This window comes from Pocillopora damicornis, chromosome 14 (assembly GCF_964200805.1).
Source record: "Pocillopora damicornis chromosome 14, jaPocDami1.2, whole genome shotgun sequence".
NCBI lineage: Eukaryota > Metazoa > Cnidaria > Anthozoa > Scleractinia > Pocilloporidae > Pocillopora > Pocillopora damicornis.
In genome coordinates, this window is record NC_142683.1 from 17,979,240 (window position 1) to 18,004,340 (window position 25,101).

The 25,101-nt window shown below is 38.7% G+C and overlaps 2 protein-coding genes and 1 long non-coding RNA gene across 4 annotated transcripts; 2 read left to right on the forward strand and 1 right to left on the reverse strand.

The window, feature by feature from the left end:
• Positions 1–78: 78 nt before the first annotated feature.
• On the forward strand, positions 79–7,781 carry LOC113673905 (malonate--CoA ligase ACSF3, mitochondrial). Its single transcript, XM_027190368.2, has 11 exons — positions 79–844; positions 1,755–1,917; positions 2,696–2,844; positions 3,247–3,311; positions 4,324–4,403; positions 4,893–4,964; positions 5,054–5,151; positions 5,834–5,907; positions 6,027–6,102; positions 6,640–6,763; positions 7,235–7,781. Exons 1-11 carry the CDS (start codon positions 174–176, stop codon positions 7,388–7,390), a joined length of 1,728 nt encoding a protein of 575 aa, XP_027046169.2. The 5' UTR covers positions 79–173; the 3' UTR covers positions 7,391–7,781.
• Positions 7,782–8,601: 820 nt separating this feature from the next.
• Positions 8,602–21,371, forward strand: LOC113673890 (uncharacterized). Of its 2 annotated transcripts, none has more exons than XM_027190355.2 (14): positions 8,602–10,426; positions 10,961–11,303; positions 11,984–12,445; positions 12,984–13,175; positions 13,406–13,474; positions 13,870–13,942; positions 14,073–14,218; positions 14,387–14,462; positions 14,635–14,770; positions 15,099–15,342; positions 15,893–16,215; positions 16,624–16,807; positions 17,345–17,453; positions 21,232–21,371. In XM_027190355.2, exons 1-13 carry the CDS (start codon positions 9,351–9,353, stop codon positions 17,414–17,416), a joined length of 3,396 nt encoding a protein of 1,131 aa, XP_027046156.2. In that variant the 5' UTR covers positions 8,602–9,350; the 3' UTR covers positions 17,417–17,453; positions 21,232–21,371. The 2 variants fall into 2 exon arrangements, with proteins under 2 accessions (XP_027046156.2, XP_089049780.1); XM_089193654.1 differs by having other exon boundaries at positions 8,732–10,426; positions 13,873–13,942.
• LOC149034825 (uncharacterized) lies at positions 18,715–21,869 on the reverse strand. The gene is made up of 2 exons (XR_016182881.1): positions 21,091–21,869; positions 18,715–19,947 (listed from the first exon to the last, which is right to left on the reverse strand). It is a non-coding gene; the product is annotated as an uncharacterized LOC149034825 (long non-coding RNA).
• Positions 21,870–25,101: the final 3,232 nt, after the last annotated feature.

A 25,101-nucleotide genomic window follows, 5' to 3' on the forward strand; every position in this document is an offset into this window, starting at 1 on the left:
CTTCTTAGAGAAGCTGCTTTGTTAAAAAACTCGCAGTAACTGTCGCACACTGGAGTGTAAATTCAGTATGCCCGCCAAAGGTAAACTTCCGTTTCCGGTCAAGTTCTATCATTTAACAGCCAATGAGAACTCTTGCTCGTGGTTAGCACATCGATTTGAAAGAACCCATCATAATGTTTACGTCCATTTCTAACTTTGTGGGTAAATTTCGTCGTTTTTCTCGGCGATGTTGTCTTGTTAATCTCACTGGGAGATACATAGCTTCGTCAAGTGTAAACAACAACCGTTCTGAGAGGAATTCTGTGGTATTTTTGAGAGCAAGAGAATATAAAGACCGAGTTGCGATCGTTGATTCGAATGGAAGCCACTCTTACGAGCGTATTGTATTCTTGAGTCAAGCAATTGGGAATAGCATCTTACAGAGGATCAGAGGAAGAGACCTTTCTGGCCGCTGTGTTGCTTTTCTCTGTCCAAACGACGTTTCGTACGTAGCTACGCAATGGGCGATCTGGAGAAATGGCGGCATTGCAGTTCCTCTCTGCAATTCTCATCCTACAAGCATGTACGATTACATGATACAAGACTGTAACGCCGATTTAGTCATATCGTCCAGTGATTATGCGCCTAAACTGGAACCACTAGCTAGGGGACAAGAAGTCACTATTATGTTTTTGACAGATGTCGATCAAGTCTTAACGTCTGCTAATCAGATGTTGTCCAGTGAAGAGCTCACTGCAGTGGAAATGACGGAGCAATGCTGGGATGGGCGTGATGCAATGATTGTGTATACAAGTGGAACCACAGGACAGCCAAAAGGTGTTTTGTCCACTCATGGAAATTTGAGGTTAGTTAGTGTTTGGACCAGTGGGCAGACTTAACTCATATACAGAATATTGTTGAACTAATCTAAAGGAAAGCTGTTACTTATCTTGTCACAAGCAAAGGAGAACAAAAACACTCCAGACCTTTGGATTCTGCACTTCAATGTTGTACCAAATAATAAGTATAACGTAGAAAGTAACCAGGCCCTCATTGTTAGTGCTGCAGGAGGAGTGCTTCACCCATAAGACAATTTTAGAACAATGGGGGAGGGGAAGGGGTTTGCTAATCAGTGCCAGACCACGCACAGACTTCTCATGCGAGAGAAAAAACGCTCACACCTACAGGTTACTTATAAGGGCCTGCTTACAGCTTAGAATAACAATCTAGATTACTACAAGCCTATTACCACTCTCTTTGTCTTACACTTGTTACTAGTCTGGTGAATAACATCTCTTTTCACATTCTACAAGCAAGCTCAAAATTTACTGTCATTTTAGTTCTATACACTTACTAAACAAGTTAGTATTGGTAACAATGTGATTTCAAGTGCTTTTTGATGGTGATAAGCACAAGTAATTTTTTCAAAAATGACAAAATTGCAAAAGCCCACAGGGTGAGAGCATTTTGTAGTCTTTAAAGATGAGAAATCATGTTGTTACTTGTTAATAATTTACATGAAAAAAGCATCATAGAAAGCCAAGAAAGAAAAAATTCTGGTAGGATGCACACGCTATTTGCTAATTGCACTTGTGTTACAACTTAACACTCACTTTCAAAATGCATTCATTTTCAGATAATCAGACACGCATAATTTTTTCATGTATATTATTAGGTTTGAAATTACCATTTTTCCTTCTAAATAGGTGAGTGTGATTGTATTTAATTACCCTACCATCAGTACCACTTAAATTTGTATTATTTTGTTGCATCAGATCACAGATTACTGCTTTAGTCAAAGCATGGGAATGGAAGGCAGCTGACTATATTATCCACTGTCTTCCACTTCATCATGTCCATGGCATAGTAAATGTCCTTCTTTGCCCTTTGTGGGTTGGAGCCACATGTCACATGTTACCAAAATTTATGCCTGACAAGGTAAATAATTAAAAAAGAGTTAGTACTTATTCTCCTTGCTGACTGCATAAATTTGTTGTCTCTTTACATTAGAAAGCTGGTAGTTAACTGCAACATATTGTGGTAGGAGTTTCATAAATGTTGCTGTTATTGTGCTGAGGAATTACACTCACTATAAATTGACCAGAGTTAGCTTGAATCTTACACAACTTTCATCAGTTTTAGGTAGCAAACTGAAAAAGATTTTATTTTAAGGAAACTGTCCAAAAGTTAAAATATTTTATTGTATGACCCAAACAACTTGATGAGCACTTAACATAAAAAAAAAAACTTAAAAAGTGTCTGCCACATGATCATATAGTTTTCATTCACTTTAGGACAAGACATGAGGCACATCCACAAAGAGGAGGAGTTTAAATTCAGGGGGAGCACCTATCTAATTGGGGGGAAGGGGGAAGGGAGTCCAAATTCATGGGGGGAAACAGCTATCTCATTGTTCTGAAAAAACTTGCAATAGGGTGAACAGGGCTGCATAAAGCCACATGGCACAGTGTAAGGTCTACAAGGTAAAAGAACTTGGAAGAAGGAGATAGATGGAAATTATAGACAAAGCAGCAGTCTTGTAATTAAAGCTGGTCAACTGAGTTCAATCACACATGTAGAAGGAGGGAAATATTTCAGCTAAACTGGGTCCTAACATCATGAGCTCTTGCTTAGTTAAAAAGTAAATATGAATCAAGAGATTTTAAACATGCATGATGAACATAGCATAGAGTTATCTCTCCATATTCATACACAGGTGTGGGATATCCTAACTGGAGATGAGCCATGCCCATCTTTATTCATGGCTGTTCCAACAATTTACAGCAAACTGATAGAGCACTATGGAAAAGAGAACCTGACGAAAGAAGAGAAGGAGAAAATAAGATTTAGATGTGAACAACTCAGGTAGATTTAATTTGTGTTCTTGTTCTTTTTCTGGAATTCCATTTTTTTTCTGTATAAGCTGCTCTTCAGACACACAAAAAAAATTATCATGATCTAGTATTTAAGTTTTGAGATGGTTATTGTATTCTTGTAAATGTTCAATGTTAACCCTTCAACTCCCATGATCTAAATCTTAATTCTCCCCAATACTTGTGACACATTTCCTTGTAAATTAGTGACAAGTGTTTGGTTTTAGATTAAGATAAAAACTTGTACCTGATAAGTATAGGTATTCTCATTACCTGCATGGTGGATTAATGTATGGATATTATGGAGAGAGGTTACATGTTAATCACTTTGGGAGTTAAAGGGTTAATGAGTTTGTGTGTTTGTTTGTCTATGATTTCAAACTGCGGATAACAGATTAATGGTGTCTGGTTCAGCTGCTCTCCCTGAGCCTGTCATGAAAAGATGGAAGGAAATAACAGGTAAATATGACCCTTTAGAATATCACTACTTTAAAATCACATTGAAATCCAACATTCCTTTATCTGACAAAATATATCATTCCTCTTGTCTTGTGGGTGGAACAAGGAAAAATGAATAGCTTCCTATTAAGAATCAAACCCTAAACCTTTAGATTCCACACCCTTATTCTCCACTATTGTGTGACAGACACTTCTATAATAAGCTGAACCATTTATCCTTTACATCCAAATATCAATATGCATATTCTCTATACTGTTCACTACACATTTTCCAAGGTGCTGACAAGGAGAATTTGTATAACAATCAGAATTTTTTTTAGTTGGTGATCATTTCCTTTATTCTCGTGACCTTAATGTGTGATTCTAAGGAGATATTGTAAGGAGAAATTAGATGCTAGTCACTCTAAGTTGTCAAAGGATTAAGTTTTAATCAAAGAAATCATTCTTGCAGTAAATCTTACCAATCATGAAATACTGAGTTCACACATCCAAAGCCGATTCCAACAATCCCTGAAAACCCTTTTAGAACCTTGAAAAAATACGGTTAAAAACCTTAAGGCCGACAAAATCCCCTCTTCCCTCCCCCCCCCCTTACGTTGGTAAGAATATAGGAAACGTCCAACATTGGTGATGAAGAAATGGGGGAAGACGGCCAGAATAGATAGTGAGCAGGTCCTTAATCTTAGCGCTGCAGGACGCGCGTTTCTCCGCCCGTGTGAAGATTTGAGACGAGTCAAGAAGAGGTTTTATCAGTGCTATACCTCTTGCAGTCCTCTCGCAGGTTCGTGTCACTTAAGGCCTCATTCTTGCCCACAAGCGAAGAAACACTTGTGCTGAAGTGGTAGTAAAAAGGGCTTGCTCGAAGGCTAAAACAATTGTCTCAATTACGTTTGGATTTTGGATTCAAATGTGACCAGCATTCCGTATATTGTTATAATTGGCACTGTTAGAAATTCGTGTGAATGAAAAGAATACGGAACATATTAAAGATGCTTATCTATGTTTACTAAAGGACATACACTGTTAGAAAGATACGGAATGACAGAGATAGGCATGGCTCTATCGAACCCTCTGCGTGGAGCAAGATTAGCGGTAAGATGTAACAATCATCTAGCCAATCATATAGTGAGTATAATAATACACGCATTTTGATTGGTTCCTCTTCCTGTTCTTTTGGAAGGCAGACTCATAAATGACGTCACCATTAAAACTTTTTGCCTCCTGGTTGTAGAAAACAAATAGATTCCATGTTGCCATGTATGTGTTTAATAATAGATCACAGATGACTTCGAAATGTGGCTATAGCGTATAGCGTCGGAATAAGTCTTGTGTAAGGGGTGAAGAAAAACTCAACAGAGGTTTATTTTTAGATAATATATCGACTCCAACGTGAAACATGAAAACGAGGCTGACAAGTGACAACGTGAAGACTTACCGCATTCATCTGGGAGCTATCACTGAAAAGTCGCACGGCGACATGGAATCCATTGGCCAAATAGAGTTGAATACTGTATAATAATCCCACACATAACTTTATCATGTGGCTTCTTATTTAACGGATAAAATGTTATGTCAGCGCAGGGCTCTGTGGGAACCCCTTTACCTGGAACAGAAGTTCGGGTTGTCACAGAGAACGTGGATGGTGAAAAAGAGGTACGTGAATTTTTCATCATCATATTTGTATAAACCACCAGTTATTGGGTTGCAAATTTGAAATTTTTTTTCTAATTCCTGTCAATCAGGTTATAGCTGAAGGGAACGAACATGGATCTCATGTTTCGTCTTTCAACGAAGGCCGAGAAGGAGAGCTTCAAGTTCGTGGACCATCAGTGTTTAAATGGTTGGTCTCTATCTCAGCATAAACTGCGTGTTGGTTTCCACTGGAGTCAACGAAGTATAATTAGTTAAAGGAAATAGGTTGCTGGTCGTTGGCTTTTACGGATACATTTTTTCTTCTAATTATTTTAACCCTTTACAACCTAACATTTGTATTCGTATTATCAAAGCTGTTCTCTCTACATTTCCTATGGTACTGACAAGGAGACTGTTTGAGTAACAATCAGAGTTTTTCAGGTTGGCTATCATATCCTTTATTCTCGTGATCGTAATGAATGATTCAGCAGTATTTCTGTAGGGAGAAATTCGATGCTGGTCTCTCCTAGGTTTAAAGGGCTAAGACACGGGGATGTACACTTTAGGCTGTTGGGTATTGTCAAGTAACATCTGCGTACCAGACTTCCTTTCTTATCTGCTGAAGCTAATCTCGGTTTCTGTGGTATGAATTTGCTAGGGATCTTTCCATCTCCCAGTTCACGATATGGATGTTACTCCAAGGCAGAGTGCAGCCCTGCATAGGGCCAACATCCTCGGCATTTTAGGAGGTTGTTCAGACATGCTCTTCTCTGGTTTTGAGATAAACCGCACTAACCAGGGTTAAAACTTTGTACAATCACGTGAAGCTTCTATTTACCACACGAGAGTGTACACTTTTCAATTTACATCATTGTATCATTTTCCGCCAGTTACTGGAATAAACCCGATGCTACAAGAGAGACCTTTACAGAGGACGGCTGGTTTAAAACAGGCGACACTGCTGGTAAACAAATAGCTCGTGCTTTAAGTCTCAGAGCGAAGTTTTTTCTCCTCCGAGTTATGCTTGCAGATATTTTTCCTTCTAAAATAAACGTCAGAATTTTTGTTGCACTCACTTTCCAGCTTATGCAAATGGAGTGTACAGCATTCTGGGAAGGACATCGGTGGATATCATTAAAAGTGGAGGATACAAGATCAGGTCAGAATCAAAATGCATGTTGGGAAGCAGAGTTTTGGTCGGCCTAGTGCCAGTTACCCGCGCAAGTTTAACGCTGTGGCCTGGGTTTGATTCCTGCCTTGTTCCGAGGATTTTTTCTAGTTCCTTCCTCGCTCTGCATAATCCCATACTTCAGGTTTCAATTCTGCTTGGAAATATAGAACGAAGGGCCACTTTTTTATGTAGCGAAGAAGCTTGAGCCAAAATACAATTTGGTTCGATGGTGTTGAGTTTGTAGCCAACATTTGTAGCCAAATTGGGCTGTTAAGCAACGCGAAAATTCTTGGCGGTTTCTAATGTAACGGTGTTGACATATTTTGGTGAAGGTTTGGTAGAGATGAGAGACGTTCTATCGCTTCGATTTGTGTTGAATTACTTCTTATTGTTCTCCTGGCGCCGAGTGATTTTTATCAGCGGCACTAATACATTCCAGGACTACTTATCTATAAATGAGAATTTTTCTTAGACTGTTGTTGAATTAAAATGTGCAATTTTTCTTGTGAACGTTTTTCCCTGCAGTGCTCTTGAAGTTGAGCGACATCTCTTATCACACAATGACATCGTAGACTGTGCTGTGTTGGGCAAACCTGATCCCGTGTGGGGAGAGCGTGTGGCTGCAATTGTCACGCTGAGTCCTGGCAAGGTGTGCATCTGTCACTTGTATTGAAAAGTAGGCAGTCCAAGACTGCATGTGGCTACTGATGCAACACAATGTATATAGCAATGAAAAGAACAGAGGTTGAGTTATGAGGCTAGAAGGTACAAATCAAAAATTGGACTCTAGTATCCAAAATAAAAAATTGGACTCTAGTATCCAAAATCAAAAATTGAAGAGCGGTGTATAAAATCAAAAATCGGACACTTATGTCCAAAGTAAAAAATCGGGCGCTATTGTTGTAAATCAAAAATTGTTAAGGAGACAGAAGCCACCACTACTGAAATGCTTGCTGAGAAAGTCATCTACTTTAGCCAATTTCATCTGCTACAAAATTACCTTTTTCAAATCCTGGCTTGTCAGCTTTTACTAGCTGAACAAGGCGTTGCATTTTCATTCTTTTTGTTTGTCATTTTTTTTTTAGCTTATGATGTTTTTCCTCTGCTTGTTCGCACATAGAAATTGAGTCTTGAAGACTTGAAACGATGGGCCAGCGGTTTCATGGTTCCATACCAGATTCCCTCGGTCTTGTTGGTGGTCGAGGAGTTGCCACGGAACACTATGGGAAAAGTGAATAAAAAAGAATTAAGAACAGTGTACTTTGGTAAGGAATGATAGGAAACATGAATGAAACTCGATTTAGTTGAGCTTTAAGAACAAGAATATTTGAGACGATTAGAAACTGAAGCTCTGAATATACAGTAAACGGTTTGGTCATGAACTTGTGTTGGTTGGTCATCCAAGTGAGAGTAGTCCTGGGCAGGACTGTTGCCGGCGATGCTTACTGCTGACCTTTTGACAACCTAAGTGGAAGTTGAAGCCAAGGAGAATAATTAAGGAAGTATTTCTTACGCGAAAAGATACATAAAACGTTTGGAATTCAGGGTGAGAGATTCTTTATCAGTGGAAAAACTTTTAGATGCGACGATCTATCTTAACATAAGAGTGTAATAGTGTATTTAGCGTCATCGATATGACTTCTCTAAAGAAACCAGTGGTCTCTCAATCTGCGTCACACTGACTGATGTTTTTAAAACCCTCAGCGGAAGTCATTTTCAGAGTGGATCAATGTCATTGTCTGAGCACCTGCACGCTTACCCCTCCCCCAACCCAACTACATCCAACTGATAACAAGTTAGGGTTAATATTTTTTATGGGAGGGGTAGGTGCGCAGTTGATTACAAGATACTGACATTAACCGTGAAAGTCAAGGATAAGACTTGTTTGTCAGTCTAAGGTGTTTCAGGTTAAATTTGGCGTACTTGTGGATAAAGACTAGCTAACAAAAATTGTTAAAGGTTTTGAGGAGGTGATAATCCAGCAAACTCTTTGTGGAAATTGTCTTTGCCAAGCTTTTATACCAAAGTAAATAGCACATAATTTCTTCATCATTTTTGTCTATTGAAGAAACAAATTTTTACGATATTGAAAGTCACACCACAATACACTACTACAATATAAATTGAAGAAAGTAAAAGCAAGCTGAAAAACTGAAAACAGGAGGCTAGGAACAGGTGGCACTTCTTAAATGGAAACACTTTGAACGGCTAAGGCGCGTTATGTTATCCAGTTTGATAGGAATTTCGAAAGGATAATGTATGTGAAAGCTTTTCTTCTCACAAGGGATCCTCTCAAAGAACAAGATGAAAATTTCAAAGCTGGGATTGTCGTTTGCAGTTTTCAACGTTTTTCATTATTAAGATTGTTCATCGTTGATCCACTAACAACTGCTTCAAAGGAAAAAAAAATCGTGTTATAACAAATGACAGTTGAATAAGGCCGGGTACCGAATGACTAATGAAGGACTAACATGCAACAGGTCTTGATTGTTAAGTGAACGCATATCGATTACGTTTCGTAAAACCAAATCTAAAGAATTCACATATATGTGGGGGGTCGAATGAAAATTTAATTAATTACAGGCCTAAATTTTTTTTTTTTTTTCAGGCCTTATTTTCATTACTGCGCAAGTAGTGTTCATTACTGCGAAGATCGTTTTCATATTCACGTCTTTATCCGCATATTTCACACACATGGTTTTCATATATTCACAGTCATTTGAAAATTCAATTAGTAGTTAACTTCTATCGCATTGCCCGAGGGCTCCTTTCGTCATTAGAAACCATCAGGTGCTTAAACTTCCTTGTAAATAATTCGTTTTCTTTTACCGACAAACCATAACCCATTCCTTTTCTTTGACCAATCTAACCTAAAACTGTAAAGTTGCAAATTTTCCGAATAGAACATAATTTAAACACCTGTAAAGACACGTTAGTAAGAAAACTCGAAATTAGGAACACTGATCCATAAAAATGTTTCACGACATAAATACTTAAACAAGAGCAGAAGTGAAACCTAAACACTGTGCTCGTTATTGCAATGAGTGATTTAGTGACAGTTAACAAATTATTAAATGGATTTTCATGACGGAGAAAATTGGATTGAGTGAAAATTGTGTCGATATCGGTACCTTGCGCACAGGCAACTTTAACAACAAGTTAACATAATTTACGCTGTTCTAAGAAATTTTTTTCAAGAGTTTAAGGGGATAGAAGCTGATTTTTCGTCCATAGAGATGTTCTTAACAGTCCTTTTAGCGACCAGCATCCTATCTTCTGAAATGGTTGCCAGTGGAAATATTCGCTCTAACACGATGTACAAGAAGACCCTTAGCAACAAAGATGCTTTGTGTAATGACGGAACAACAGCAATTTATTATATGGATGTTCAGGAGCCATCACAGTGGATTATATTTTTGGAGAGCGGAGCGTATTGTCTCACAAAGGCTCAATGTCATGCACGATTTGGGAGCGAGTTAACGAACGCTCTAATGACATCCAAGTACATGCCAAGCACAATCAGTGGGAAGGACTTGCTCTCAACAACTCGAAACGAGAATAAGTTATTCTACAATTATTCACGTGTTTTGATACCGTATTGCAGCAGCGATGCATGGCTGGGAACACAAAACAGAGCATCAAGCAGTGTGGAACAGTTTGTTTTCAGCGGTAAAATCATTTTTCAAAGCGCTATTTATGAGCTGCTCGACCAAGGTTTGAGCCGAGCGCGTGAGGTTGTTTTAGTTGGGAGCAGCGCGGGAGGGGTGGGTGCGATCAACCACGTACAATGGTTACAAGAACTTATGTCATCCAGGAATTTACATGTTAGCATTTCAGTGATCATAGACGGTGGATGGTTTTTGAATTTCCGAGAGAGCATCACATCAAAGGTTGCTAAGGAATTCTACATCATCGGTAAGCCGTTATCAAGTGCATGTGCAGATACTACTCATGGGTATCCGTGCTGTTTGTCAGCTTCATGTATGCTTAAACGGGGATACTACCCATCAAACGTACCAACGCTATTTGTGTTCAGCATGTATGATATTTATATCATTGGAGACATTGTCGCCCGTTTGTCGAAAAGAGTTTCCGTCGCAGATAACGGTATGACAGATCTGTTAACTCTGATCGAGTCATATGGGGGTGCCATGAATCAATCTTTGTTTGCAATTGAACCCAGATCTTCAAACCTTAGTTACTTTGTGCCCGCGTGTTTTCAGCACACTTTCTTTGGCATGTCAAGTTTAAGAGATGAAGGAGAAGTGCTTCACTACAGTAGAATGTTCAACCAGGGAAATGCTTTTTTCCGGTGAGTTGTCAGAATTCTTTCATTCTCTCGTTCATTACGTTTTTTTTTTCTATTTCTTTTGGTCGTGCAATCACTATACTTCGTGCTTTCGTTTGTCTCTCTGTTTATTCGGTTTTTGTTGTTCCCTCGTTCCTTCGTTGGTTGATCATTTTTTTGTTCATGTCTTCGTTATTTGTTTGTTCTTTTGTTACTTAATGCTTTCGTTCCTCGTTCGTTCGTTCATTCGTTCGCCTTTTCGTTTGTTCGTTCGTTCGTTCGTTAGTTCATTCGCTCGTCAACTCATTCATTCGTTCCTTCATTTGTTCCTTCACTCGTTTGTCTACGCGTTCGTTCCTTCGTTAGTTCGTTCGTTCGTTCGTTCGTTTGTTCGTGCGTTCGCTCCTTCGTCTGGTAGTTTATTCGTTCGTTCGTTCGTTCATTCGTTTGTTCGTGCGTTCGTTCACTCGTTAGGTCGTTCCTTTTTTTCGTTGAAATAGTTGGGAGAATTAATTTTTTGATTACAATAATTTACTACTTCCTGAAAAATTTCTCCAGCTTGTCCAAAGTACCCGGAAGTTGGTTGCGTACAACAATAGGACGTGGAAACGAAATCATTAGTTTGCAGTCCATTCTTCAAAAATGGTTTGAGAAACGTCATCAATCTGTGAGAGTGACTGACACCTGTCTTGGACCAATGTGCAATCCCACGTGCTCGGAGTCACTTAAATTTGTGGACACCGCTGTGGACTGGGGAGAGGTGCTCAATTGGGTTATTCTATTCTTGTCCCTGGTACCCACTGGTGTTTGTGTAGCGGTTAAGATCTGTTTTATGGTCCAGTTACTTCTTTTGGCACGAAATAAAAAGCGATATCTTGGAGACCATAAGGAGTCGCAGCAGGTAAAATTGTACTAGCAATAAGTTTATGTTGCAAGTAGGGATCTACTCCCATTGACGAGAATAGAATATTCTGGTCGAGCGATGCGGATGCAACTCGGCTTTTTCTTGATGATTTGCTTGAGAGCGCTAAATAGCTCAAAATGGTATTATGCTAACTTTTACTTTTGTACAATTCCGTCAGAATCGCTCTGTGTCGTCCGCTTTCAAACGCATTCGTTTGAAATCAGACGCTTTCGTCAGATTTCGGACAGTTTTATCCTATATTGGTCCGGTTGCACCCGATTTCAAACATTTTCGGACCGCTCTGTCTGATTTCAGACACGTGTGTCCGAATAAGGGCGGTTTCATTCGATTTTGGCCTGTTCTGTCCGATTGCGGACACGTCCGCCCCGTATCGGGTGGTTTCGTTTTCGGACAGATCCGCCTGATTTCGGATGTTTCCGTTTATAGGTGACTTGTACCCATACATGCCATACATTTCGAGCCATAGCCCTTGGTCAGAGAGAATGGCTCTGACGAAGGACTAAGGCTCGAAACGTCAGCTTTGGAACTCTTTACGGTGGCCAGTTTACATCATCAACTCAGTTGATAAAATCAAATTATCATACTATATAATATTTGTCGTCATTTTTATTGGGATTAAGCATTTTGACTATTTTTATCTTTTTCATTTGTTTAAGGTGTCCGGTTATGGCGAGGCAATAACACTTTTACTGTACTCGTCCTCACAAGTTTCTAATCATTCCCCAAGTTTCGAAAATCTGGAACCAGAAGATTTCAAAGAACGATCAATGAAGGAGGAGGATACGTTCTCTAATAATACAATATTTTACCGAACAGCGCAATATCTACGTTTATTATTTCTCCAAAATCATGGGAACGAACAGTTTAAAAGCAATACGATTTGCAAAGACGTTAAATGCTCGGAAAATAAAGAAAATAGCGGTTTTTCTCGTTCAACTATCAGGAATGATCCAGAAAGAAGGACAGACGGAAAGAAAGATTCCTGTATGTTGAGGATCAAGAACGCCACATTGAGCTTCAAACAAGGTGAATTTATTGCAATAGTGGGAAAGCATGGAGCTGGTAAAACAAAACTACTGAGTCTTTTGAGTGGAAAATTAAAGTGTGGATGTAAGCAGGTAAAACACAACTTTCTTCTTAAAATACCAGGAGTATTATCCCGTTTCGAAGATAATTCGACAAAAATTTCATGAATAAAGTCAACAAGTATCGGTTAAGTCCGCGGACAACAATTAGATTTTCGCTGCTTCGCTGCTAACCGAAAAAGAAGCCAAAATAATCAGTTGCTTTTAAGCTTTTTTCTATCTTAGCATCCTTACCTTCGATTAGTCAGGTTTTCTGACACTCGCCTCTTCGAAGGCTCGAAATCTATCACACCTGCAATTTATTTAAAACTAAATTTTTGAAATAAGAGTTCAAGTCAGATACCCTTAACACAATCTTTAGTTATCGTCCATGACAATTACTCTGACGACTAAGTTCGAAGAGCACTTGCACCAAAACTGGTGCTCAGACCCTTTTTCCATGTTTTCATCCGCCATTTGTAATTTTTACGCGGATTACCGCTGTACTCTTGGTCCCAGACTCTGGCTCTCCGTAGCTGGTATTGGTAACATCCCGTCAAAAGTCACTAATCGCCATTCCTTCATTTTACAGAAACATCTCAATATGCAAGGTAGCGCACAAAAGGAAGCTCGAAATAGTTATATTTTTCTCAATCAATTTAAGATGCCTTATTATGGAGAGGTTACGGTTAGACAGTATTTGATTCTAACCGCTTTGATGAGAATGTCCAGAAAAACGAAAACTGCGGTCAAGTTGGAAAGAGTGGACCAGGTGATGTCCGAGGTATGTGTGATTAAAAAAAAAAAGAGATGGCCGAAAAAAATGTTTAAACAAATATTGACTAAAGCATGAGTAAAGAAATTAGGAGACTTTTCAAACAAAAACGAAACGAGGAGGGTCGAAAGATTGTGCTTGTGGATAAATTTTGTCTGCAACCCGCGACCTTTATTAAGATGAAACGGTGTTTGGGAAGAGAGCGAGATATTAACGGCGTATTTTTATTATTCTCGCAGATGAGACTAAATTCTTTAGCAGAGGAAACGTTTGATGGGTCGAGTAAAGAGAAACTTACCGATTTACAGGTTTGTTTGTATTTTAAAGCACATATCTACCGAGCGTCGTTAAAAAACCCCAAGCAATCAGAACAGCCGATCAGAGTGCTGGAAAATACCACAGGAAGCCAATGATAACTTAAAGAAACAAAAAAAAGATGACAGCCTGAAGCGCGGGTTAAGGAGAGTTACAATAAGTTATAGTGTTGCATCTGATTGGTTGAGAAAGCAGTTCATGTATCAGGCGTTGACCAATCACAATGCAAAGCAAAGTAAAACCAATGATTCCTCCCCTCCCCCCTCTAAAAGAGGATGGTTCTATCCGTCTAAAATAATATTTTTTTCTTTGCTTTGGTGCTTTTTTTCTGTTTGTTTGTTTGTTTTTTTTTTCTCGTTAATCTAATCTCTTCCTCGATTTTTTCCAGAAGCGCTGTATGTGCCTGGCAAATCAGCTCATTACCAGACCTCGAGTCATATTCTTAGATGAACCTATTACAGGTAGAGTAAAGACTGGGTATGACATAGGATATAAGTTAGCTCTAGAGCTCACCAATTAAGGATGAGATATATCTCGAGCAGCACTGTTATAAATCAGTATCATTCATTGCTGAAATTTTCACATTTTTAGGTCTGGACTCTGCCTCTTCCATAGAAATGCTGAACATTCTAAAACACCTTTGTAACAATGGACACCTAGTAATAATGACCATGCAGACTCTACCTGGTAAAACAGCCCTGATGTTCAATCAACTGGTTTTAGTTGCTGATGAACAGGTAAGCAAGGACCCCAACCCGCTCCCCCACGGAATTTTTCGATACAACGTCATCACTATGAAGTTTCTCGTTTATCCAACCATGACAGTTTTGTAAATTGCATGGGACCTCCTATTAAGCTTCTATGACAGTCAGACGTTAACTGTGTTCTTAATTTTGACCCGCCAGGTTATATATTGTGGTGACCCTGCAGGACTCTCAGATTGCTACGATCGCGTGTCACAAGATAAAAGAGGATTAGAGGGTAATACAATCTTCGATATGTCTTAGGATTCGCGCGTTTTGTATTCTAGTGTAACTTAATCTTCAAACGATTTTCTTTACCTGCAATCACGTAATATTTTGGATGCCTTTTTGCTGAGGAATTCCGTTGACGTATTTATTTTCCCTTTTGATCTATTTTCGCCATTTGGAAGACATTATTTCAGATATTCTGCGAAATGAGAAGATGATAGAGGCCACTTTGTTACAAAATCAGCCTGAAAAGTGGAGAGAGGACGACTTCCGCTCAAAAAACGCAAATAAGAATCTCTTGTCATCTTCGTCTGAAAGGTATGTCTGGAACAAACATTAATCATTAACCCTTCCACCCTAACATCAGTATGCGCCATCTCTATGCTGTTCTCTACACATTTCATAAGGTGCTGATGGGAAGAAATTGTTTAACAATCAAGAGTTTCTTGAGTCGGTGATATTTTCTTTCATCCTTGTGACCATAACGTTTGATTTGGGGGTGATATTGTACTGAAAATTAGATGCTAATCATTCTTAGAGGTCAAAGGCTTTAAACAACATTGTATTTGACTCTGGTCAATAAATTAGTGAAGGCTGATTCTTTGTTTCGCTTCATATACTATTAACAAATTGTCCTTGTTTTTAGTCCAGAAGATGGTGGATTCCTTACCAGGCTTTTTGTGATAGACTACAGAGCCTCGTTATCGAATACTTTTGAACAGACAGTGTACCTGCCAATCATGTTCCTCGTATTTGGAGTGACAGCGGGAATAGTTTATTGGCAAGCAGAGACGCCGTTACAAATAATGACCGCCTACTGCGGTTCGTCTATTCCCAGTCTCTTATTCATGGGCTCGGTTCTTCACAAGCGAATCAACAAGAATTTGGAAGTGAGTGAAAAAAAGAATTTTTTTTTTATTGCAGTATCCAGCTTTATTTCAAAACTATGGCGTTTTTTATTTGAGTATCACCAGACAGAAACAAAGTAATATCCAGAGCGAAAATATACGTCATAGAATTTCCTCGTAAGGCGATGTCAAGCGCGGGAAAACACAGCTGAGCGACCGAGCCTTGATTGCTCGTAGATATACATCCTTCGCTCTGACGAAGGGCTAAAGCTGGAAACGTCAGCTCTGGAACTCTTTACGGTGGCCAATTTACGTTAAGAGTTTAAAGCGCAAAGCGCCACGCAGAAAAACCAGTATATTCCCATATGTCCTTCCACGCTTTTAAAAAACGAAAACTGTTTCCCTTACAGCATGAAAGATGTCCTTTTTACCTCAGAATGGTCTGCAGAACTAAAGGAATGTATTTGTTGATGAAATATTTTGGCTGTTTAAGAGAAGCATATATAGTTTTTAGGACACTATAATCGGCACAGAGCTACTAGAAAGTTTGAATTTGCTCTAAAGAGCAACTTTTCATTTTCCCTTTTCTCAGATTCGACAAATGGAATCTTCAGAAAACGTCGGTTTCTCATACGAACACGTGATGCAGACATTTCTTAGCACATCCGCTGCCTATGTGATACCAGTAATCGCATGCTCAGTTTTGACTTACTTCATGGTGTTCACGTCATACAACTGGTGGCGATTCGTCCTAGTGACAATCACGTCACTGGTGTTGAACCAAACGTGGATCGCAGTTTACATGTTGGCAACTTACATTACACCGAGTAACGCGTGTCACGCAAGCGGCGTCATAGCTGCATTAGGAGGATTCTCCGGCGGATTCATTGTCACATGGAGTCAGATGCCCATAGGGTGGGTATCGCCGGTTTTATTTATCTGGTGAAGCATTGTTGTTTGACTAACTTTAAATCGGATTGGTGGGCAAATGTTTTTTTTTTCTTCCTCTCTAGAAGAGGAATTCTAAGGGCTTAAATAGCGAGAAAGAGGTTTTATAAGAGAGGGACATTTTGTAAATTCAAGGTTTTTGACGGGGCCTATTTGAGAGGAATAGATTATTAAAGATCTGAAGTTTCGGACGGAGGGCACGTTATCGAGGGGTACTTATTAATAATCTGTGGTTGAAAAAGGGGAGAGTAGCTTATGAAAAAGGGGCATTTAAGATTGGGGGGGTGGGATTCTAAAGGAGTGAACTTATCAGAGCGTCAAAGGTATTCTTGATAAATAATAACTATGTCTCATTCGGTGCTTCTGTCATTTCAGGTACAACTTATTATTTTACGTCAATCCTCAGTTCTATGGCTACTCTGCGATCACCAAGATCTTGTTAAAGAACGTTCGAATGAAATGTGAATACGAATCCACACTGAACTGTATCAGTATGGATGGTAATGCTGTGTTGGCCAGATTTGAGTTTGACTCGGTCAATCCCTATGGTTATTTAGTGGTAAGTCCAGAGTTTTCTTAGCCTTACTTGAGTTTTACTTGTTAAGTGGGGGTGTTGTATAACACCAGAATCTGTTCACAGAACACTTTAGTTATAACCATTCACCAAAGTGAAGCGGAGGTGGCCAGTGTTGGAAATTTACAAGCTGCGAAGCCGCGTGGTAAATATCCACTGCTAGCTATTGACACCGAGGTGGATAGTTGTTTTATTATAAACTAAAACAGTGAGATAATATAGCAAAAAACGGATGATTTTAACTCGTTTACTCCTGCAACGATTACAATATTTTCGGGCGCAAATCCTGCGCGAGTAGCTCGGATGTGAATTGCAAAAGATATTCCGAGTTTGAGTGGCCTTCAACGTTATCCGCTGATCTTATATTTGACGATTATTCGCCGAAGGCAAAGTGAATATTGTTGAATAGCCGCAAGTGCTGGCAGGTGTGGACCAAAAGTGCTGGCTAGTCTGCCATTTTACTATTGGTGTTTGTATGGTCAAGAGGAGCGCAGTTGCTAAATGTAACTTTTTTTCTTTTAGATAATGCTCTGTATCACAGTGTTATCGCTGCTTTTTTCCTGGTTATTGTGTGACTTGAGAACATCTCGATGACGTCATCAAGAAGTTAACTACGCGTCGAAAAAGACTGGTGAGAGATGTTTTCTGTTAAGAATGAAAAAATTTCAAGGAAAGAAGTTTTTATTTCCATTATCATATGGCCCTTAAAACACCGCGCGCGGTTTTATTGGAAAATGTGGTGTAATAGAAAATTCCCTCATGAGGGCCCCACGAGATGGCAGTAGCAGGTCCCGGGATCGGGAAAAAGACCCATGACTCCGCATGATGCGAGCTGAAGGAAGAGAGAAAGGAAGACAAGGGGTGGTGACCATAAAACTCAATGACAGAGTTAGGGCAGATCAGCCAGACGGGAAAATACTTGACCACAAGCCAAGCATTTTTGGCGTTCGGCCCTTCCACTAACCCAGCAATAAGTAGTCTTTTTTTTTTTTTTTTTTTTTTTAGGTTATTTAAGGCCACTTGAAACCTGTCACGTTATTTTTATATTAGGCAAAGTTTCCCATACCATTTTGTGAGCATGAGTTAATCTCATTTTTTAAGTTTTTCTGCATGCCATTGTGCTGTCGATATACGCAAAGACTTCATAGTTTGCTGAACAATAAAATTTTCTGACCGATCGTACTATCAATTTTTTTTACCTCAAACGCAAATCAATTTCATGATTTTTGCATGCTTGCAGTTTGCTGTCTGAACCTTTTCGGCGATAGATAATGAGGCTTTTTTGTCTCTCGACACAGTCGTCTTTATTACAAAGGACGGTGGTGCGAGTTTGCTAAAGCAAACTCTATCTCGATGAGTTCGTCAAGAAGGCGTTAATTTACTTCCTGAAAACCGACAGTTTTTTCGATTTTGCTCGTGATTAAGTGAAAACATTTGTCACAATTAGGATAAGGCAATTTTTAAAGTTGATAACAAAGACAAGGAGGTGACGGATTTAAGATAGTGTAGTTTCATTGATGTCGTGCATTATACCTAAGAGAAATAATTTGTAGAGGATCGAAATGAACTTTTGAAAATGCGTGGATCAGATCGTGTGAATTTTAACGGCCCAAGTAGATTTCTCAAGGTCATGCAAATTAAGCTCAATATCTAAATGTGAGACGGTTCAACAATCTCGTTAACCTCAGGGATAACTGAATTAGTATGGTAACCGCAAAGGTCGTTTGAGCAAAAGAGTTTAAAGTCCGCTAATTCACGCGCAAACGGTTAAGGTAATCTAATTTGAGGACGCGTTTGTTATGTAGTTTGTCACGGTGTCGATTCATGTGGATCGGTTGTAGTGAGTCTATCGATATTTCTTCAGATAAGAAACAAACGAACAGAGAAGGTTACCGAACTTTTTTTTATTCTACAAACATTTTTTATTCGTGTGTTAATTAGATTTTTAAATTGCTTTTTGTTATTAATACATGGAGGAAGGATTAGCCAACCAAACGTAGTTTTAACAAAAAGATATCAATTTCCATTGTTATTAATAAACGTATTGTGGATTAACTTAAAATAGTTTTAAAAAAAAATTAATTAACTTTTTCATTTGGTTAGAGAATTTGTACTTTCAGTTTCCGGGTCAGCCGTGCGCACGCATGATAAACAGCATAGAATCTGATCGAACCAGGGACCATTCGTATTTTTGTAAGAATGCGCTTCAGACTTCCGGTTGGCTCTACACAAAATTCATAAAAGACAGGCCATAGAGATGTTATCTTTGACCCGCGATCTTAAAACTGCTAAGATCAGCGATGTCTAGAACTTCATTCAATAATAATATTCTTCATTCAATAAATCAATAAAAGGACAAATTTAACGTTAAGTGGATCAGTACTGGGCAGACAGTTAGACGAGTTTTCTCAAGCTCGTAATTGCAATCTGCTCTAATCTTCTCTATTTTTGACCAACTTTTTTTTGTGTGCATTTATTGGCGTTTGTCTACTGAAGCTTAAGGTTATTTTAAGCGTTGTCTTAATCAAGGACACGTGATTCTCCGTAACGCAAGTTATGATAAATGACTCCTTTCAGCTTTGTCGTTGAATAAAGAAAAGCGTTTGAATTTATTTCGCAAGAACACGGGACAAAAAGAATTCGTGATTTGTCAGGAAATATCACTGTTAATTACTTCTCAGGAAGTGAATATCACGTGCCCCGACAAGAAAAAGCTACCGCGCATTTTTCATTTATCCCTGCGGTGGGCATGAGATCACTGACCTCTTTGTTTAAAAAAACTTAAGTATCCGAATAAGTGTTTGTTGTGAAAGACGATGAGGTTAGCGGTCAATCGAGACTTGTTTATGGTCATTAGGCAAGGCCATAATTGTGGTAACTAAAAACGTCAACAAGTCCATTTTCTCAAAGCTCGCGTGTTATACGATCCTCTATCGGTGTCAGATGTCCCACACTAAGGTCAGTGAGTTGTGGTTTGGTACCGCAGACATCATTAACGAATAAAGGCACCCTACGATTTCATGCGGTACAGTTTTCAAAATGAAACCATTTAGCCCATTGTTTATTCTTGGGGCCTTGTTCGCTTGTCTATCTTCTACCATCGTCTTAAAACCCACAGCAGCCACCTTAAGCAAACCGCAACGTGCACAAGGTTAGTATGGTTTCAGATCAGTTACGCTATTCGACTCAATGTGCAAATTTTAGAGTGGGAACCCTTTTGCATATGGAGCGCTAACTTCTTGCGAGATTTTGATGAAAGCTTTATAAGATCTCAGCCTTCTTAAGAACTCGTTTAGGCAAGAACTACAATTTTGTAGCTTCAGAATTTGCGCGCCAGCTAAAGAGGAGAAGAGTTTCTTCAAATTCCGATACCCTTGAGATTACACTTCTCGCGGCCAACTTACTTAATCAAAAAGGAATTCAAATTTCTTAGAACTTTAGGAGAATGGTGATGGATAGCGTAAGATACATTTCATTTAGCAGCATGCCTCGTTACTGTAATCGAAGAAGTTAAGAATGTTTACAATTTAATGTTAGAAGCCGCCACATCGAAAAAGGGCGTTGAATACTCGACAAGAAAAAAAGCGTGTGTTTCTAACTTTACTTTTGATCTCCATGTACCAAATACTTTTTGGCTGTCTTCTAGTTTCGCCGTAACTCGTAGAAAAAGTACACTAAACTTAGGAAAACATGTTTTTTAAGGCGGTCGTTTGTAGATGGGTGAATTATGTAATCAAAGATTACCTACGTAATGAGATCTTAAATAGGAAATGCGCAGCTTATATTGTACCGTTTCCTTCTGGCATTACTTGTATTGAAACTGTTGCAAAATAGACAGTAAATAGAACATGAAAGAAGGTAAATTTTGACCTCTATCATGGCACAAATAAAATTTTATACCGTTAGTCATAAGCATGGGGCAAAGATATTTCCTGGGTCCTTCACGAAGACTTGAAGTACTGTATTAAATTCTTTGTTCAATAACCGAGGTCAAAACCTTGGAGCTACTTCGACGGACGTGCCCCAACAACTTTGATCTCATCGCTTTCTATCGATCAGAAGCCTAAATTTTCTAAACATGTACTCATTATCTTACACAACTTTAAAGAGGGTAGCAAAGGGAGGTGGGAGAGGGGGGGGTGGGTGGTTAGGGGGAGGTCCCGATTCCATTTCACGTACGCACGAAATTTAAGGGAATTCATGCGACACGTACTCTTAAAACAGTATTTCACGCGTCATGAATTTAACAGTAACACTTCAAATCTCACCTGACCTTGGCTTTCTGTAAAATTAATCCGTCGCGTCCTTTATTTGATCTCAATAACGCGTCACGAATGAAGCCAACTTTTTTAAACTCAACGCATTCCACACTGGCCAAAAATGCTAAAAATTTACTCTCTTTCTCTTAGCTTCTTGGTTTGTGGAACGAAAGCAACGTGTCCAGCGCGATTTGGGCAGCACTCAAACCCCAAGTAGTATCACCAACATATATAACTCCACTGCTAAGCCAGCGACGATTGAACGGACCACGAACTTCAATCGCGGCAACCAGAGCGCAAGTGATATCACTTCGAAACCAACCAAACCAGGTGGAGAAAACATTGACGAAGTTGCAAGTGGTAGTCACAACGAGAAAAACAGTAGTCCAGAATCAACATCTGCTCCGAATTTCGCCTATTCCGGCAGTCCCAAGTCCACCGATTCCGGAAACTTAAGTAACAAGGTTCCATACTCTAAATCGGTTGGTAACGAGGATGACAACCGTAAAAGAGGCGACATCCCTTCAGTTGTCAAACAGCACAGTACGTGGATAGCTCTCCTGGCGAGCATTTTGTTGTGTGCGTTTATTCTATTGCTGGTGCACATAATTGGAAAGAGAAGACGTAGAAAGCTGACGATTGTACCTGAGGATTGTAAATGTGGATCAACTTGCAGCTGTACTGGTATTCAAGGCACAGAGTTAATGAGCAGCAGACTTGAAAGTCATTGCCACCCAGATGTTACGCCATCCGGTGCTACTGGCTAGTCAAATAGATACCTACAGTAGCTGAAAACATTTTAATGGAAAATGGTCATTTTCCCACCTTCTGAATCCACTTTCGAGTCATCGTGATCCTCGAGTATAGTGGTTCTTATCTTTGTGATTTATTTGCAGCTCGCGCTATTGTTCTAAATCGCATCTTTTATTACCTAGTGAGAAAAAAAAAACCTATTTTTGCAGCGATCGAGGTCTAGTCTTGAATTGAGGCACTTAGCAATTACTGCGATTTTAAAATGGATGAAAAAAACAGGCAATTGCAATTCGCGACAAGCAATGATGCAAGCATGATGGTGTGATACCTCTTTTGTTCGAGTTGTTTGTTGTAAAAAGAAAAAACGACAACAATTTTCCATTGCAATTTCTCTTAAATTTGAACATTTTTGTCTCATTCTGGGAGTGGGTATTTGGAAATAAAGCCAAATCGTTTACAGAAGTCTGTTTGCATTTTCTTATTTCATTCACTACCAACTTTAAGGTCAGAGTTAAGATGTGCCCCAAAAGCTCAAAAGCAAATTTTAATTTTTTCAATATTCATGCGTTTACATCTCAGTGAAAAAAGGAATTCGGAGACAATTTATTACATGTTACAAAGGGCTTTAGTACCTTTTCCAAATCCCCTCTGAATATGTAAACGATGTAATTTCGTGGTGCAAACTAGCTCGTGGTTAACCAAACGTCAGAAAAGTTCTTGAACCAATTTGAATTGTTTCAATATTCGCAGAAGTATTTCTCCGTGAAAAGGAGTAATTCTGGGACAATTTATACTGCGTAAGAAAGAAAGTGATGAGATTTGTGTTGGATGCAAGCGTCAAAGTTACAGCTCTTTTCTGGGCCGAGAAAATCCCCTCTAAATATTGTAAAAATAGAATTTTGCTAATGAGTTTGAGAACTCGGTTTAGCTCGTGGTTCTTCCAAGTTGCAAAAAGCTCATTAACCAATTTCTATTGTTTTAGTATTCATGCGTTTATATCTTTACGAAAAGAAGGAATTCCTAGAAAATTTTTAACTCGTTGTAGAGAGCGCCAGTAGCTGTATATTGTGTGCGAGTGTCAAAGTTACAGCTCTTTTCTGGACCGAGAAAACCACCCCTAACTATTGAAACAATAGAATTTTGTTAATGAGTTTGAGAACTCGGTTTAGCTCGCGGTTCTTCCAAGTTACCAAAAGCTCATTAACCAATTTCTGTTGTTTCAATATTCATGGATATATATCTCCGGGAAAGAAAAAAAATTCCGGAACAATTTATAATGAGTTGAAAAGAGCGTAATCAGCTGTGTATTGTATGCAAGTATTAAAAAGACAGCTCTCTTGTGGGCCAAGAAAATCCCATCTGAATATTGAAACAATGAAATTTGTTAATGAGTTTGAGAACTCGGTTTAGCCCGCGGTTCTTCCAAGTTACGAAAAGCTCGTTAACCATTTTTTTCTTGTTTGTTTCAATACTCATGGGTATATATCTCCGTGATAAGTAGGAAATCCCGAAAAAATTATGGTGAGTTAAAAAAAAGCGTGATAGCTGTGTATATTGTGCGAATGTTAAAGTAACAGCTCTTTTGTGGACTGAGTTTGAAAGCTCGGTTTGGCTCGTGGTTCTCCCAAGTTGCGAAAAGCTCATTAACTGATTTCTATTATTTCAATATTCACAGGTTCATATCTCTGCGGAAAGGAGGAATTCCTGGAATTTTTATAACTTGTTAGAGAAAGCGTATGTAGCTGTATCTTGTGTGCAAGTGTCAAAGTTACAGATTTATTGTGGGCCGAGAAAATCCTCTCTGAATATTTAAAAAATAGAATTTTTTTTATGAGTTTCAGAACCCGGTTTAGCTCGTGGTTCTTCCAAGTTGCCAAAAGCTCATTAAACAATTTCTATTGTTTCAATATTCATGGGAACATAACTCCGTGGGAAGGAGGAATTCCGGAATAATTTACAATGAGTTGGAAATAGCGAGATTACAATTTTTGTTGTTTCAATATTCATGGTTGGATTTCTCTTGAAAAAAAAAAAGAATTCCGGAGTAATTTTTAATGAGTTGAAAAGGGCGTGATTACCTGTGTTTGGTGTACAAGTGTCAAAGTGACAGTTCTCTTCTGGATCGAGAAATCCTTTCTGAATATTGAAACAATAGAATTTTGTTGATTAGTTTGAAAACTTGGTTTGGCTCGAGGTTCTTCTAAGTTGCCAAATGCTTATTAACCAACTCTATGGTTTCATTATTCGTGGGTACATATCTCCGGGAGAAAGGACGAATTCCGAAACAATATAGAATGGGTTGGAAAGAGCGTGATTAGCTGTGTATTCAATGCTAGAGGCAAAGTTACAGCTCTCTTGTGAGCCGAGAAAATCCCACCTGAATATTGAAGCAATATAATTCTGTTAATGAGTTTTAGAATTCAGTTTAATTCGTTGTTCCTACAAGTTGCCCAGAGCTCATCAACGAATTTTTATTGTTTCAATATTCATGGGTTTACATCTCCGAGAAAAGGAGAGATTCCGGAACAATTCATAGTGAGTTAAAAAGAGCGTGATTAGCTGCGTATTGTGTTCAAGTTTCAGAGTTACAGCTCTTTTCTGGACGAAGAAAATACCCTCTGAATATTGAAACAATAGAATTTTTTTAAAGAAAAAAATGGATGAGTTTTTGCAAGGTATTGACTACATAAGCTTTGCAATACATTTCTACTGTTTTAATATCCATACCTTAATATCTCTGCCAAAGTTGTTACAAGGAAATTCTACTTTTTTGAAGGTTCAACTATGATTAAAGAGAAAAAGAACAGGCAATTAACTGATCCAAAAACAAGATGAAGTCCTTATTTCAACCATATTTTATCCAACTTATTTCCTTATAAATTTAACATATATCTAAACAGTGAGACTGAAATATCTCAATCAGCTAGAGAAAGAAATGCAGGAATTAGGGTCCAAAGTCGAGAGTATGTTGTATTTCCCATGTTTAGAAATTGAAATAAAAGTAAGAATCTCAAACTACTTTTACAAACAAAGGATCAGTATGATTAACAAGTGATATTTGGTGTAGTATTTAAATCAATTCAGTTAACTGACGCAAAACAATGTGTCATGTAAAGTTCAACTAGGTGTACCACAAAACCAATGCAAAACAAAGGTTAGTATTAATTAGAGATGGCAATCAGGCTAAACAGGTATAACGTGCCGACATTTACAATGTCTGAGTAAGCAGCATGTCCAGAGACATGGAAATATTCTTTATCATTTGGA